The sequence below is a fragment of the Equus przewalskii genome, chromosome 1 (assembly GCF_037783145.1).
Source record: "Equus przewalskii isolate Varuska chromosome 1, EquPr2, whole genome shotgun sequence".
In the NCBI taxonomy this organism is placed as follows: Eukaryota; Metazoa; Chordata; class Mammalia; order Perissodactyla; family Equidae; genus Equus; species Equus przewalskii.
This window is the reverse complement of record NC_091831.1, coordinates 74,491,398-74,508,999: the sequence shown is the minus strand read 5'-3', so window position 1 is coordinate 74,508,999 and position 17,602 is coordinate 74,491,398. Positions and strand designations below refer to the sequence as shown.

General features: G+C 38.0%; 1 protein-coding gene across 1 annotated transcript in view; it reads left to right on the top strand.

The window, feature by feature from the left end:
* Positions 1 to 17,602, top strand: part of RYR2 (ryanodine receptor 2) — a 689,571-nt gene that overhangs the window by 446,960 nt on the left and 225,009 nt on the right. The window contains exons 28-29 of the mRNA XM_070568189.1: positions 1,610 to 1,818; positions 3,923 to 4,097. Of these exons, the coding sequence (XP_070424290.1) occupies positions 1,610 to 1,818; positions 3,923 to 4,097 (384 nt within the window). The remainder of the gene's footprint in view (positions 1 to 1,609; positions 1,819 to 3,922; positions 4,098 to 17,602) is intronic.

Sequence of the window (17,602 nt, the reverse complement as noted above, 5' to 3'; positions counted from 1 at the left end):
ACTTCTCTCAGGAAATTCTGTCCATGCTCTGTGCTCCACACAGTATAATAAAAGTCTTACTTTAAACCGTATTATGCATTTATTTTGCAGTAAGATGTTTGAATGTATTGATGATGTGAGTGTGCATGTGTGTGTGCACACGTGAGCACACACGGAAGTGGCATTTTGAATTTGCAGCTGTCACTGCTAGAAATGTGAGAGTTGCTCCGAGCAGACTAGACTGTTAGGTGTGCACGTGTGTGCGGATGTGAGGAAAAGGTGGAAAAACAGAGTGTTGCTTATCCAGAAACTTACCCCAGCTTTTGAGAGATTCATCAGCAGATGCGGTTCAGCTGTATGCCCTGTGATCACCAGAAACGTCTTAGTCCATTTTTCTTACTTCAATCTAATCTTAAATTGATATAGATGACCCAGCTATGTGTTTATTGGCACCGTTAGAGCTTATCTAGATTATTTTTATAGTTCTTATTTGGTCCTATCAAATCCGTGGTTAAACTGTTATTAAACTTTTATTGTTTACAAGATCTTTCCCAACTCTTAAAAGGAGAACAGATGAGAACTAAGCATTTAACCGGTACCTGCTAACTCTGTGCCGGCTACTAGAGGCAGAGAGGAAAGAACACAGGCTGTAGAATTAGGCAGATCCCAAATTCTGCCATTTGTTAGTTCTGTGACTGTGGTCAAGTCACTTAAATTTCCTCCTCTGTAGCTAACTTAGATCTTAGCTGAACTGACCGTATCCTTTAAGATGTCAATTCAGTTGACCCTGTCCTTGTGGCCTGTGGTTTCTTAGGGGCCTACATTCTCATGGTCCTCCACTCCAGGTTCCCTTGTCTGAGGTTTTGAATTCCTGGCACTCATAATCTCATGTGCATCTCATTTCTTACAGATTATTTTTTCTCTTTGCACCACACTGATCCTGATGTTAGACTTATCCTTTTATTTTTTCCCCAGACCTCTTAAACGCAACATTTGTGTGTGTGGCATGTTAACAATGAAGATGTGGGATAGTGGAAGAGTTTTGCCCTTGGCCATCTGGTCTGGGAAATTTGTCAATGGTTGCTGTTCTCTGCTATTTATAGCTTTCTCTTGTTGCGCTCTTGCTCTCTCTCTCTCTCCCTCGCGAGCTCTCTCTCTCTCTCTCACCCCCCTTCTTCCTGGCTGCTTCTTCCTTCTCTCTCACCCATAAATGTCTATTCATTTCTTATACAGAGCAGTTTAACTCTCTTCTATTGTGTTTTTTCCAATCATGCCCTCAAGTTCATCTCACTTCCACTTCCACTGGCTGGTAGGTTTTTTCTATAGAAAGAGAGTTCCTCCTGAAAAGGGACTAGTGGAGGAAGCATCCTCTACCCTTAAGAGTTAATGAGGGTTACAACCAGCCTCTCCCCTGAAAGCCCTTGTGCTTTCCACTTCACCATGCTGGTTTCATCTGACAGTGGCTGATCACATACATATATGAAAACAGTTTGTGAAGTGCGATCCAAGATAAGAATAGAATGTTTCATTATCATTATCACTGTAGGTTTAATTATTAAAATGATGTGCTCTCCTCCCTCTTCTTTCAATTTCCCCTCCAATGGTCACCAGAATCTCTTTAAATCCACAGCTGCCAGAGCTGAAGTGTGTAGCGGCACAGGAGAAAGGTTCCGCATCTTCCGCGCTGAGAAAACCTATGCTGTGAAGGCGGGAAGGTGGTATTTCGAGTTCGAGGCTGTCACTGCTGGAGACATGAGAGTTGGCTGGAGCAGGCCAGGCTGTCAGCCCGATCAGGAGCTTGGCTCAGATGAGTGTGCCTTTGCTTTTGATGGCTTCAAGGTGAGTGGACTTTGCTGTGCACCAGACACTGAAGTCTGTAGGCTTCTGGTTTTGTAGGCTGCTGTGTACCGGGCATCTACATGCTGTCTGCTCCCACACAGCCATGGCTGGATCTCCCAGGTCTTCCTTTTGGTAGTACAGTAATATTGGTACTTTCTAGAGCACAGACTTGGGAAAATAGTTTCTTAGGAAAATTTTCATCCTTGTAGTTTCAAAATATTTTCTCCTACCCCTTGAATACAGTGAGATTCGAGATATAAAACATTGCTTCTCGATCGTTATCAAAAAAATACATCATCCTTGTCTATCGAAAGTGTTAAAAATACATAACACTAATTAAAAATGCATACAGTTGGACACCACAATTTTGTAGAAGGAATTTATCCTCAAGCAATAATTAATGATAGGTATACAATAATTATTGACAGGTACACAAAAAGTAATAATTAATAGCCACAAGAATGCTTAAGGCATTGTTGTTTATAATCACAAAAAAGTTTTCATTTTCAACATCATTAATAATTTTTATTTCTTAAGCTGGGTGGAAGCTGGTCAGGTGCTTATTTTATTATTTATTTATGCGCAATATAAATCTTTAAAGATTATTTTATCTGTATAAAATGTTTGAAAATTAAAAATAAAAAAATACGTGTATATGCAATAGCCACAATAGAACAATAATAGTTATTTGGAGCTGATAAAATTATAGATATTTTATTCTTTTATCTTACTTTTATTCTCTGATTTTCTTCAGTGAATTTGTGTTCCTTTTCATATAAGGGAAAAAGGTTTCTGTTTTTGTTTTGGTAAGGAAGATTGGCTCTGAGCTAACATCTGCACCAATCTTCCTCTATTTTCTGTGTGGGATGCCACCACAGTGTGGCTTGAGGAGTGGTGCACAGGTCCACACCCGGGATCTGAACCTACAAAACCTGGGCTGCTGAAGTGGAGCACACAAACTTAACCACTATGCCACCAGGCCAGCCCTGGGAAAAGTTAGTTTTTAATTAAAAAAAAGAAAATTAGAATAATTAAGCAATCATGAGCAGATTTGACATTTGGGTACTCAAGTATGCATGTATGGGAAAGCATTTCTAGGCTAGAAATTAGTATTGTGTCTACTAGGACAACTGATGTACTTTATTTTGAAATATCCTATTTCCTGAATCCTGTTTTTTACTTCAGATGAAAAAATTTAACGCTTTTTCATACCTAATGTAGTTAAAGAACTTTTTAAAAAGTACAATGTTTTATACTTGAGAAAAGTCTTATTATTTCATATCAATTGTTTTGCATTCTGACTATATTCTGTTATATTTGTCCACAATGAAGAGAAAGTTAAAAGATTTATCTGACACAATAATTAATGTAATTAATTTTGTACCTATAAATAAGTGGAATATACTTATGGATTTGAAATCACATATACAAAAACTATGTTTGAAATGTATTTATAATATGAGATTTCACCTATGTATATCAAACAGTTTTGGCATCTATATTTAATTTTTGGCTTATTATTTCAGCAAATATCTTAAGAATATTTTTAAGTTTGATTTGAAGCTTTTTAGGTTTTAGGATATAGTGAAGTGTTTCTAGGTTTCTACTTTGTTAAGGTATCAGTGCCATTGGTTCCAAGGTATGGAATTATATTTTGAAATAAATGAAAATTAGAATGTCATTTTCAAAGATAAATTCCCAGCTTGATTCTCTGCTCCAAATTCTTTATATTTTGAGGAGGAGAGGAAAACAAGCCATATCCTGGGGAGCATTCATTATAGTGAGAAAAATAAATTTCTAAAGACATATAGTTTTTCTTTTAATAGAAAGTATGTGGGCTTAGATTTTTAAAATAACAGATTCCAAATCATTACATAGCATTTGGGTTTTTCTCAAGATTCAGTAGCATACAGTGTTAATATTAGGGATTGAGAATTCCCAGACACCTCTGTCTTGCTTAGGGTATTGCAGTAGACTGATGTGCTGGCCAGAGTTCTTCCTCCTGCTGCGTTAATGGAAGGGGCTGCTGTGAGCCATGCCAGTAGTGGAGGGTGGGTGCTGTTGTCTTGGCTTTCTCTGTGACAAACGATTCTTCTGTTCCTAGGCTCAACGGTGGCACCAGGGCAATGAGCACTATGGGCGCTCTTGGCAAGCAGGCGATGTTGTGGGGTGTATGGTTGACATGACGGAACATACCATGATGTTCACACTGAATGGCGAAATTCTTCTTGATGATTCGGGTTCAGAGCTTGCTTTCAAGGACTTCGATGTTGGTGATGGTAAGTGTACTGCATTTTGTGTTGTTTTCAGATTTGCGGCACGATGACGCTATTTGCTCCACTGCTTCATAACCAGCCATCTTTGTCTGAAAGGGAGCCGGTGAGTGGCAGCTGTAAATCGCAAGAGTGCCATATGGCTTATTTGATCAGACACCCTTGAAATTACTTTAGCAGAAACTCTATCTATACTACTTAACTAGGATTTTGATAAGGCAAGGAATGGCTTTTATCAGTGTGAATAAGAGAATAAATGGCAGGCAGAAGGATAGTTTTCCACAAATGTTAAATTTTCATTTAGAACTTCCTTGTTTCATCAGCTGCTTATAGCTTCTTTCTGTTCATTTGTTTCATAGCAATGTAATAAGAACCTACCATGTATCAGGCCCTCTGCTGGATGCTAAGACAACAAAGATGCATGAAACATTGTCCCATCTTTACTAGATTACATATACCAGGGAAGTCAACACTTGCATAATTTCTGTTCAGTGAATAATTCTAAAATAAAGAAATTCAGAAAGTTCTATGGAAGCACATGCAAAGAGCAAATACCTCTGCCTGTGGGGCTTTGAGATGACCTTGAGCAGGGTTGTAAAAGAAAGAGGAAAGCCCTTTTTGAAGCAAATAAGAAGGCATTTATTCCTCAGAGCTGTACTCCCAGTAAGGTGGCCACAGGTCACATGAGTTTATTTGAATTTACGGTAGTTTAAATTAAGTGAAGTTAAAAATTCTGTTTCTTAGTGGCATTTGCTACATTTCAAGTGCTCCATACCCATCTATGGCTGGCGGTGCCCCTGTTGGACAGCCCAGGATAGAATGTTCACATCAGCACAGAAAGTTCTGTTGGATAGTGTTTCTCTAGAGCATGTAAACAAGGCAGTGTTTAATAAAATATTATAGAAATATCTGATTTCAAAATGAGCTAACACATTTTTTTCAGAAAGGCTTTTGAATACATCCTACTATTTGAAAATATATAGTCTTGGATTCTAAGATACACCTCAGTCAATACTTTTAATATTCTATAAACTTGTCACCGATCTTCAAACAGTTAGTCAGCTCATTATTTACATTAAGTTCTATATTCATTCATTCAACAAGCTTTTGAATGTGTTACCATCATTTCCCAAATACAGATTTGCAGAAATAGTAGGAATTTTGCATTTTAATAACTTAATATCTATTTTGCACACCTGTATCTCTGGGTGGTGAAACTGGCAGTCTAACCCTCCATCACCTCTCTTTCTTTCTCTGATATTGTCTTTAGAAGCCTCAGCTTATCAGGGGGAAGGTGGGAGAGGGACTTTTTCTGTGTTATCTGTCTCTGCTGGCCAATACTATGGATACGACCTGAGATTTATTTTTTTCATTGGTTGTTCTTTAAAAGTGCTTGCATACTATGCTTTCCTTCTTTGGAAGTTAAAAATCTTGAAATATATGAGTTATGTTTGTTCAATTTATACCACATGGACTCACAAAATGATGTTAGATGATAAACAGTTTGGAATGTCCTCGTGCTGTTTAAGCACATAACAATGCTAATGATATAGTGCTGCCGCGCAGAGCAGTCGCCACTGCGGTGAGAGGTTCCGAGGTGAGTCTGAGTGGCACAGTCATAGAAACATCTTTGTTTTTAGACTTTATAGTTCACCTAATTTTTAAAGTTAGAAAATGACTTTATGCTTATAGTGATGTCTCTCTTGTAGAGATAATACTGTAGTCTGATGAATTGTCCGAAAATTTTGTGGTCCATAGTGGGTTTTTGTTGGAGGTGTTGGGAAAGTATCCTTTTCGTCTCTAAGACAGGGTATAAGCTTTATGTAGCCGTGATTGTTAACTATGAGCTTTGTAGGGGTCAGTCATAATTAGGCTGACATAGAAAGGCTTCAGAGTGTAATCGTATCTGTGACTTTTAAGTTCTTTTTGGGAATGAAATTTCCCTTTTGCTCCAAGTTAACTTTATGTAGCTTCCTAAAAAATAGGAAACTCAATGGAACTGCTCTGCGTATAATTGTAATGGGAGGCCGGGGATGAGCTCCTTAACTTACCCATCACCATGGAGAGAGAGCCCTTGAGATATCTGGGGCTCAAAGGAGCAAGTTTGAAAAACCATTATTTGGGAACCAATATTCCTTTGGCACTGGAATATACTGTGGTTGCTAAAGTACTAAAAAGGTTTCATAATTGTTCTATTTTCAAATTATTCTTACACCTAACTTGTCTTTATGTCTGTACCACGTTTGATTTGGTATTTTTTACCATCTTCATAATTCCTTCGTATTGCTACAGAGACAGCCATATTACTACAGACTGATAGTCAGCTCACTCATACGTATACTGGCTATTAAAGCAATCAAAAGAACTGTGTGGTAAGTTGGATGGAAAAATTTCTATATATGAAAGATATACATATATATGCACACATACACACACAACGTAGTTCCCTATTTGGTTAACTTGGTAGACAACATGGCTAGGCATATTTTGATGTCTTTGCCTTTTGTACAGTTTACACAAATGAAACAATATCTTGACCAATATAAGTTGTTTCCAAATAATATCAAAAAAGAAAATCATAAAAGTCTTTGAAAGACTGATGAGGTCATCCAGTTAAATCCATTGGCAATATGGCCATCCGGTTACTTCCAGGTGAGGACAGGGTTATTCCATAGAGATGCAGGCATCACTTTTCTAAAAAGCTACAGATCTCTTCCCCAAATAGGGACTGCAGTATGCCCGTTGACCACAGGCCTGACCTTTAAGCCTGGATGTTAACTGGACAAAGAATAAATTGCTGAGATACACTGTCCTCTGGTAGAAGAGGATGACTCCTTTATCCACGCAACTCTCACCGAAGAACCAGGACTTACATGGTCAAGATCAAGAGCATTATTGATCCATAGTACAGATGTGGAGTGTTCAGAATTTAGAAGTTATTTTGTCTATGTGGCAGATCCTCTTTTAGGGTTCTCCCTTCTATTTGGCTTTTTATCTCCTCAGGGTATCTCTAGGTAAAACAAACAGATTAATTGAATCTTCATCTTTATAAGATCCCTCTGGTTGTAATGTAAACAAAGGAATTATGCTGGGCAAGCACAAAAGCAGTCCCTGGTAAGCTTTTCTGTGAATTCTTCCTTATTTCTTCTCACCATTAGACTGATAAACATTCAGAATCAGGATTGGGGAGAGCCCAGGAAATGAGGTTGTAATGCCCACTCTTGTAGGCACAATTCTAAGATGGCCTCTAGGAGTCCCATGCCCTGTTGTACATGCCTCGTATAACCCTCTCCTCTAGAGTGTGGGCAGAACCTGGAAATATGGTGGTTCATGATTAGGTTACACCTCATGATTAGGTTACTAACCAGGTGACTCTGAGTTAATCAAATGGATATTATCCACATGGGCCTGACTTAATCAGTTGAGGCTTTAAAAGGGATTGGGCCCATCCTGAAGTCAGAGAGATCCAAAGTGTGAGACAAACTCTTCTACTGGGCTTGAAGGAGAAAACTGCTGTGGTGTGGAGAGAGCCACGTGTCAGGGATCTGCAGGCCATTTCTAGGACCTGAGAACTGCCCCTGGTTGATAGCTGGCAATATCTTGATTTCATCCTCATGACACTGTCAGCAGAGAACCCAGTCATGCCGTACCCAGACTTCTGACCTGTAGAACTGTAAGACAATAAATAGGTATTATTTTAAACTGCTAGGGTTTTCATTATTTGTTCCACAGCAACAGAAAACAAATACTCTGACCAAGGGGGCTTTTTAGGTTCAACTGAACCTTCAAACTCAAGACTGTCAAAGGCTATCCTTGGTGCCAGTCCACTCCTAGGACTAGAGAACAGGAACTTGGGCTTGCCAGCAGGGCAGCCTCAGGCATTCTTCTTCATTAGGAATCTTTTTAGATGTATATATAATTCTCCCAGTCCATATGCAGTTAATTAGTTAGGAATCATTTTTATCACAAGCCATGTTGCCTATTACATAGTTGACATTCTAACTTTTACCTGCAGAGGTCTGATAGCCAATCAATCTGTGATACCTGCCCTATAACAAGAACCTGAAAAGAGCTCTCCTGACTTGCCCATAGTCTAGTCCATCTTACCAAAGCCAGAGGTTATTCTATGTCAAGTTTGGGACTAAGGTTTTATATATATATTTTTTCCACCCACGTTACCACATGGTTCTTTTAACTGCTTTAATAGCTAATGTATATATGTCTGAGTTGACTGTTTCTATAGCAATAAAAAGAAATTATGAAGATGGTAAAACACTCCAAATCAACCATGGCACAGATATAAAGACAGGCCAGATGTAAGAAGAATTTAAATATAGAGCATTTATAAAATCTTTTAGTACTTTAGCAACCATTCTTGTACTAAAAATTCTGTTGTCCTAAATTATTATTCAAAGTTGTAATATGACAAGAAAAAGAAATTGGAAATGATAAGAATTGAAATAAAGGAAACAAATCTATTATTATTTGCAGATAATATAATTATTTGCAGAGAAAACCCTAAAGAATCTACAGGAATCTAGGAATAATTGCAGTAGTTATGAAGGTAGCATTTGTATACTAGCAGTAAACCTACAAAACTGAACTAAAGAGAAGATATCGTATACAGAAACATCAGGTACTTTCAGTAATTAGTTATCACTCTAACAGAAGGTATACAATACCTTTACAGAGAAAATCATTAAACTTTACTGAGAGATTATTAACTTTATTAAGAGATTTATCAAATATCGTCAACTGATCTTTGACAAAGATACTAAGAATATATAATAGGGAAAGGATAGTCTCTTCAATAACTGGTGCTGGGAAAACTGGATATTCACATGCAAAGAATGAAACACACTTATCCAAATTTGGACCATAAACAAAATGTTTTAATGATCAAACACAAAATGATTTTATGCCATACACAAAAATCAACTCAAAATGGATTAAAGACTTAACTGTAAGACCTGAAACCATAAAGCTTTAAGAAGAAAATGAGAAAAGCTTCTTGACGTTGGCCTTGGCAATGATTTTTTTGGACATGACAGCAAAAACGTAGTCAGCAAAAGCAAAAATGGACAAGTGGGACTACATCAAATTAAAAAGCTTCTGCACAGCAAAGGAGATAATCAACACAACAAAAAGGTAACCTACAGAATGGAAGAAAATATTTGCAAACCATATATCTAATAAGGATAAAATTCAAAATATATAAGGAACTCCTGCAGCTCAATAGCAAAAAACCCCAAATAATCCATTTAAAAAATAGTCAAAAGAATTGAATAGACATTTCTCTAAAGAAGGCATACAAATGGTCAATAATTATATGAAAAGGTGCTTAACACCACTTATCACCAGGGAAATGCAAATCAAAACCACAATGAGATATCACCTCATACCTGTTAGGGTGGCTATGATCAAAAAAATTAAAGATGACAAATGTTGACTAGGGTGTGGAGAAAAAGAGACCCTTGTACACTGTCAGTGACAACATAAATTGATATAGCCACTATGAAAAACAGTATGAGGGTTCCCCCCAAAGTTAAAAAAAGAACTACCATATGATCTAGCAATTCCACTTCTGAGTATATATCCAAAGGAATTGAAATTAGGATCTCAAAGAGATCTCTGCATTTTCATGTTCATTGAGGCATTATTTACAATAGCCAAGATATGGAAACAACCCAAGTGTATGGGAACAGATGAATGATGTAAAGAAAATGTGAAACATACATTCAATGGAATATTACTCAGCCTTCAGAAAAACAAATTCTGCCATATACGACAAGTATGAGCTTGGACATCATGCTAGGTGAAATAAGGCAGACACAGAAGGACAAATACTACATTATATCACTTATATAGTGGATCTAAAATAGTCAAACCCATAGAAGCAGAGATTGGAATGTTGGCTACTAGGGCCTAGGGAGAGGGAGAAATAGGGAGGTATTAGTCACATGGTACAAACTTTCAGTTATGCAGGATGAGTAAGTCAGAGATTTTCTGCCTTTAGTTAACTATAGGCCTGTATTATATGCCTAAACATTTTCTAAGAGGGTAGATCTTATGTTGGGTTCTTATCACCAAAAAAAATAAAAATAATAATAAAGAATAAGAGGGCAAGAAGAAACTTTTGGAGATAGTTGGTAACGTTTATGGCATAGATGTGGCAGTGATTTCATGGGTGTATACTTATCTCTAAACTCATCAAGTTGTATACATTAAGTATGTAGAGCCTTTTCTATGTCCATCATATCTTAATAAAGTGGTTTTAAGAAAGAGATTTATTACTAAATAAATGAGAGGCGTATTATGTTCGTGGAGAAGACAGCAGCCTTAAGATATTAATTCTTCCAAAATTAATCTATAGATTCATTCTACAGATCATGCTTTGCCCATCAAAGTCCCAACAAGTTTTTCATGGGGCTTGAAATGATGATTCTAAAATGTATAAGGAAGAGTAAAAGGCTAAAATATCTAGGTTACTTCTGCTGAAGAAGGGCAAGGATGGGGTATATGTTCTACTAGATTTATTTTGAAGGATAAATAAATCAGGATTTATTTTGAAGCTGTAAACATTAAGACAGAGTAGTATTAGTGTAAGGATAGACAAATTGACTAATAGGATAAAGTAGAGATGCCAGAAAAACACCAGCACATGTATGGCACTTTAGAATATGATGAGGTGGCATGTCAGAGTGCTAGGGAAGCGAGGACTGTAAAAAATGGTGATCTGTATGGAAAAGTTGAGATTGGATCACTTCCTCACACCATCTACGATAGCCAAACCCAAATGGACTGAGGTCTTCAATGTCTAATGCGGTCTCAAATGTCTTAAATGTCACTGTTAGGAAAATATACAGAACTTCTTAAATCAATAAGAAAACAGATGAAAAGCGCGAATAGTCATCTCAGAAGAAATTCAGATAGACAATAAACATTTGAGGAAATATTTTTTATTATTAATGATCAGGGAAATGCAAATCCATAATTGGATGCTATTTTACATCCTTTCTATTGGCAAAATTCTAAAAAGGTCTGACAGTACTAAGTCTTGGTTCTCCAATAGACCTCTTTTACATTGCTCTTAGGAGTGCAAATCGGTGCCCTCACTTTAAACAACAATTTGACAGTATCTCTGAAAGCTGAATATTCACATACCCATGGCCCAGAAATTCGATTCCAGTTTCTCAATGACATTTGTGTACCTCTAAGCAGGAGACATGTACAACAATGTTCATAGGAGCACTGCTCACAGTAGCCAAAGCCAGGCAACCATCAAATGCACACTCCCAGGAGAGTGGCTGAATAAACTAGGAACTACAGTGGTAGCTGACAATATGGATATTTAAAGGAAAGAAGAAAGTGCCAAAAGATAGCTATGCTGGGCAAAAAATATTGCCCCCAAAAGATGTCCATGTCTTACTCTCCAAAACCTGTGAATAGATTACCTTACATGGCAAAATGGATTTTGCAGGTGTGACTAAGATAAAGATCTTGAGATGGGAAGATTATCCTGGATTGTCTGGGTGAGCCCAATGTAATCACAAGGGTCCTTTCAAGAGGGAGGCAAGAGTTGGGTTGGGGGAGCAGAGAGAGAGAGGGATTGAGAGTGAGATTTGAAGATGCTGGCTCTGAAAATAGAATAAAGGGCCAGGAGTCAGGGAAGGTAGGAAAATTCTAGAAGCTGGAAACGGCAGGAAACAGATTCTCTCCCCAGAGTCCAGAGCATCCAGAAGAAACACAGCCCTGTGGATATTTTGATTGTAGCCCAGTAAAATCCATTTCGGACTTCTGGCCTTCAGAAGTGTAAGAGAATAAATTTGTTTTAAGCCACCAAATTTGTGACAACAGCAATAGAAAATGAATATAAGAATGATATATTATTTTACCATTTTTATAAAAGTTATAAACAACCAAAAATTTAAACATATATTTTAAAAATATGTTTAAAGGAAGGTAAGAGAATGCTGAGTTTAGGATTTAGAGGGATGATTTCCTCAGGTGGAGGGGGGGGGATGGGAAGGTCAGCATAATATGGTTAGATGTAGGCTATTGTTAAAGGTCTAGTTTTTCCTTTGGGTGGTGGGTTAACAGATGCTTATTACAGTATTAAAAAAGGACCAGCTAACTAAGTAAAAGCAGGTCATGATGAGAGTGTGTCATGAACGAAAGGTTATAATTAATCCGCCACCCACTTCTATGGGCTTGAGAGTCTTAAAGAAGAAATAAAAGATTCATGAGCAGATCTGTGACACTTTTGGGAATAATCTAGTAGGGAGGGAAAAATTGATGATAAAGGTCTGAGAGACCACAGTTACTAGGGTGGAGATCCTGATAGGGTGAAAGGGGCGTGTGATCTCGAGCAAAAGTGGTGAAATCAGAAGACTTTTTCATTTTACAGCAGAGAAAAAATGGGCATGGATACAAGTAAGAGTAATAACCTTTGTTGGATGAGCAAGGTGCCTTGTGGTTATGGGAGAGCCCTCCAGGCAAAATGAATAGCTTTTTGTTTCCCATAGTCCTAAATTTCTTTTCTTTGTATTTCTCCATCTTCATCAACTCCCTAATATTTGGTTGCCTTATATCCTGCGTGTTACCTTGGTGCCTCCCACTGCCTCCTTCTCTGGAATCCTATCTCAGATGGGAGGTCTCCCCTCCATGTTCCAACATACACTACACAAGGGAATTCTTTTCGTAAGATTTCCCAACAGGAATTCTCATTGATGCAACAGCCCTTTTCAGGGTGATTTATCTCAGTTGAAATCTCTTCTCCCCTTCTGCAGTTTTGATAAGGGGGTAGGAGTCGGGGGCATATTCTCTCCCACAGCATCTCCCACTGCCCTTCCTCCATAGGGTCAGTCCGAGACCACCTCAGGGAAGGGAAGAATCATTCATCAAATGGCTTAACCTGCTCCAGGCCACAGGAGAAAGGACCTTTGCCTTGGTGAGCTTTTGGGTTGGGTTTATTTCTCCTTTCTCTTTTGCATCATCAGAATGGTAAAATCTCAAGGGCTGAAATTTGGATATCAGCCTAGAGAACAGAAGCCAGGAAGCCCAACCAGCAGCTTTTTCTCTAGGTCTCTGGAGAAACAGAAGGAAATCATTAGGTTCATACATGATCTAGCCCAGCTCACCAATTAAAAAAAAAAAATCAGAATTTGAATCCCAAATACCAGCTAATGACAAATTATAGTTTTTATTTGCCCTGTAGCCTCTTCCCTGCCTTTTGAGAATAATTTATTCCTTAAAGCACACTCATAGGGCAGATTTCCATAGGTCAAAAACTAATTATCACTAATGTCAGTAGGAAAATATGTATGCATTCCTGAGCCCACAAATTGAACCTCAGTTATACTAAAACAATACCATATCCCCTTAAAATTAGGTCAGTAGTTAACTTAGTTATACCTTAACTTAAGGCATTTCTTTTTTATCTGTTAATTTGATTGTTTACCTGCTCCACTCAGTCTCTTTCTTAACTGTCACATGGTATAGCCTTCAGATTCTACCACAAAACATAAATATTATGCTGAATATTTATGTAAGTCAATCTTCAATGTAGGAAAAGCAAATCAAAACAGCAACAATAAAGCTAAAAAGAAAACAGTAAAGACAAAGGAACACTGGTGAAAACATAGAGATGATATGACATTTACCTGACACATTAACATTGTAGGGAAAATGATGACCAGAATTTTCTCTGATGCATACCTTGTACTCCACCCTTACTCTGAAAGAAGAACCTATGCACTAGAGCCAGTTCTTACTGTTGTGAAGATGACTGCGTGTCTTACTTCTGCTGGGGCTTGACACCTCCTGAAGGGTGTGAAATCTCAACTATTCTTATTTTAAAAAAGTAAGAAGAAATTCCTTGTAGGAGTATTAGATGAAATTCCTTATAAAGTAGAGTTTGGATTCTTCTAATCCAGAGGTTCCTTTAGGTTCATTGGGGCTCGGCAGGCGTGGCTTCAGAGGAGATGTGTCTGCTGCTGAATACAGCATTCTGAATACAAACCATGTCTTCATACCCCGTGTTATGAACTGAATTGTGTCCTCCCTAAGTTTAGATGTTGAAGCCCAAACCCCATAATGTGACTGTATTTGAGTTTTTAAAGAGGTAATTAAGGTTAAATGAGGTCATGTGGGTGGGACCCTAGTCTAATATGACTCATGTCCTTATAAGAGGAAGAGACAAGGGATGCCATATGCAGAGGAAAGGTCACAGGTGGACACAGGGGGAAGGCAGCCATCTACAAGGCAAGGAAAGAGGCCTCAAGAGAAACTGAACCTGCTGATACCTTGATCTTGGACCACCAGTCTCCAGAGAATAAGAAGAAATTTTTGTTGTTTAAGCCACCTAGTCCATGGTGCTTTGTTACAGCAGCCCAACAGGCTAATGCACTATCCGCTCTGAACTTATATCTCCTACTGATCTCATACCACTCTCAATTTACTCTTATGGGTAGAGCCTCATGTTACCAATAGTTTGACGAGCTAATCATATAAGAGAGTATCTCTTACTCATGTAAGAGAGTAAGAGAGTCATTTAAAACCTTGCCATATGGTGAAAGAATAGTCATTTTGCTGAAGGTTATCTGCATTTTACAAAGTAGGCTGTGGGTTATCTAACCAACATATCAGTTGGGGAAATTCACTGTGAAATCAGTGAAAATCAAACTCTGCTTAGCTTAAACTGACTAGTTAATTGACAGTTAAATTTTACATGTTGGTGAACAGGGGAAATTACTATCTTAAGACCATTTTGAGAATGAGTAAAGCTGGCAGGTGATTAATGAGATAATTTGTATATATACTAGCTTATCTGCAAATTGGAGTTGTTCATAGAGTGAATGTAAGTTTGAGGTACTAAAAGAACGATTTGAACATAAAACCCCACCAGCTCGTTGTCTCTAAGAATACTGTAGAGCTAAACAGCAAGATACTGCCTGGGAGGATTTAATGTTGGATGATCTGTATTACACTGAAAAGATCAAGGAATCAGTTAGAATAAAGGATGTAAGAACTTTGTGTATATGAAACTTTTTTTTTTGGATTTAAATTAATGGAAAGAATATGATGGCTTTAAAATGGTATTCAGGGTCAAAAATAAAAGTCCTATCGATATCAATTATCTGAGATGAACCAAGAACCAGGAAGAAAGTATGAGAATGTCCCTATTGTGCCAAAGTTAGTATTACAAAGTCCATGCACTAAAGAAGCTCTTGCATCGTAGGAAATTCCCTAAGACCTCACTTAGCGTATTTGTTAATTCATTTGCTAAGCCAAATGGAATGGAAGCAACAAATTTCACGTCTGAAGCCCTGGGTTCTAGACCTAATTTTGAAAATAATTCTTCTTGTATGACCTTGGGCGAATAGCCTCTCTGTTTTCATTTCCTTAAAATAAAAGCACTAATTGGCGATTATCTCCTCATGCTTCTTCCAGTTCCAAAGATCCCAGAAACCTGAGGCGCATGTTTTTGTTTTTGTTCTTCCCTCCCTCTCTGCATTCTGGATTCAAATTCTCACAGCCCATTTAACTACCTCTATAGGATGCTAGACAAATGATTTAACATCATAGTTATTTCTTTATCTGGAAAGATGGGGTTAATATTTACTAGTAAGTGGGAAAATGCTTATATATTATCTGGCACGTAGTAGGCCTCTAATGTGTTATCCTTCCTTTTCTTCTGATCAAATAATTTGAATATACATTTTAGTATAATATTGGCCATTTTTATCTGCCTTTGGCTGATTGCTTTGGATCATAAATGTGGATTCCCATCTGGGTTTCAGAACTTTCAAAGTCTGAAACCGTATGTTCTTAGGAAAAGCTAGTAGGCTTGTGATCTGCTTTATCTTCTTTTCATTTTAGCCCCCACTGCAGATTTCACATCTGCGTCTCGCCCCCACATCCTTGTGACTGCCAGTTCCTTTGCTGGACCCGCATGCTGATCACACACCCCTCTGCTCTGGAGCAGGGATGCTCATCAACGGAGAAAGTTAAAATTTGCTGAAGCCATCTGTCTTTTGTTGGAGGAAGCAATTGAGCCATAAGTTGTAGCTACTGTTTTAACAGATTTACAAAGAGTTAGGGTGGGTCTGGCTCAGGCCCAAATAACCAATTGGACTCATGTGTACTAATTTAAGATCCACTGCCAGGAAGAAAACTTCCCTTAGATATCGTGAGGCTTTGTTACTTGCAGGGTGTCAGTTAAGGTAACTGGAATAGAAGATCGAGACCATAAAGGACAGGAAGGTAGGACTGAAATTTTATGTCTGCAGGGGTGTATGCATGAATTCCTGGGAATCTGTTTTGTGTTGTAGTATTTGTGTGTTCAACCTACCTCATACTAATAAAGCATTGGACCTCAATGATCATGTTTGGCTATAGAGTAGTTATTAAGAGTGATGTCATTCTATCAACCCGTCTTGTTTAATTTATGGCAAACATTCAGGCAGTCTTGATAGCATTTCTCATTTTCTGACATTTTATTTTGCATATGGTAACTATTTATTTTTTTACTTATTATCTGTCTTCCCTACGCGAAGGTGACTTCCAGCAAGTCAGGGACTCTGTTTGATTCTGTTCACAGCTATGTCCTCAGCGCCTAGAACAGTGCTTGGCACATGGTAGGTGTTCATTAAAATTTGCTGCATGGAGGGACCTGATACCATATGGAGATGACACTGAATAGTAACTTAGAGCAGGAGTTGGCAAACTGAGGCCTGAGGGCCAAATCCAGCTTGCCACCTGTTTTTGTAAATAAAGTTTTATTGGAACACAGCCATGCTCATTTGTCTACATATTGTCTGTGGTCTCTTTTGTTGAATCTCTACTATCTGGTCGTTTACAGCTCTGATTTAAAGTGTGGGCCTTGGGACCTGGCAGACGGGTTTCTTTTCTGGTCATTTAGCTGTGAGAACAAGTGATTTAAGCAAAGATTTCGGTTGCCTCCTCTGGAAAATGATAATGATGCTTCCTGTCTCACTGAATGGTGGGTGATGTTCACGGGGCTGAAGCATCAGATAAACACTCAGGGAACATACTATAAGGGAGCTTTCTGTGGTGGGCATTTCATCTGTCGCAGCGCCTTTCTTTGCAGGGCACTTTGCCAAGTACTGGCAAAATGGAAGAACCAAGGCCTGGCCCTTTTGCCATGTGGTGACTGAATAGTCCCTGTAGTTTTTCTCCACTCTGTCTTCTCTGATGCCATTGCCATCTAGTTGTGCCTGCTGTGTATATGCTAATTTAATAAATATAGCTTTTAGAAATATTGGTTGTTTTATTAGCATAGCAGTTATTAAAACTGTAACTTCAGAAGTCAGAATATGATTTAATTTTAGTAAATTCTACTTAATTTAAATTGGGAAGAGAAAAAAACATAGGCCAGTTTCTACTTATGGATGTACTTTCATAAATACATTCCTCTGTTGTTGTTAGCACTGTTGAGTCAATTCCGCCTCCTAGTGATCCTGTTTACAGCAGACCAGAACCCTGCCAGG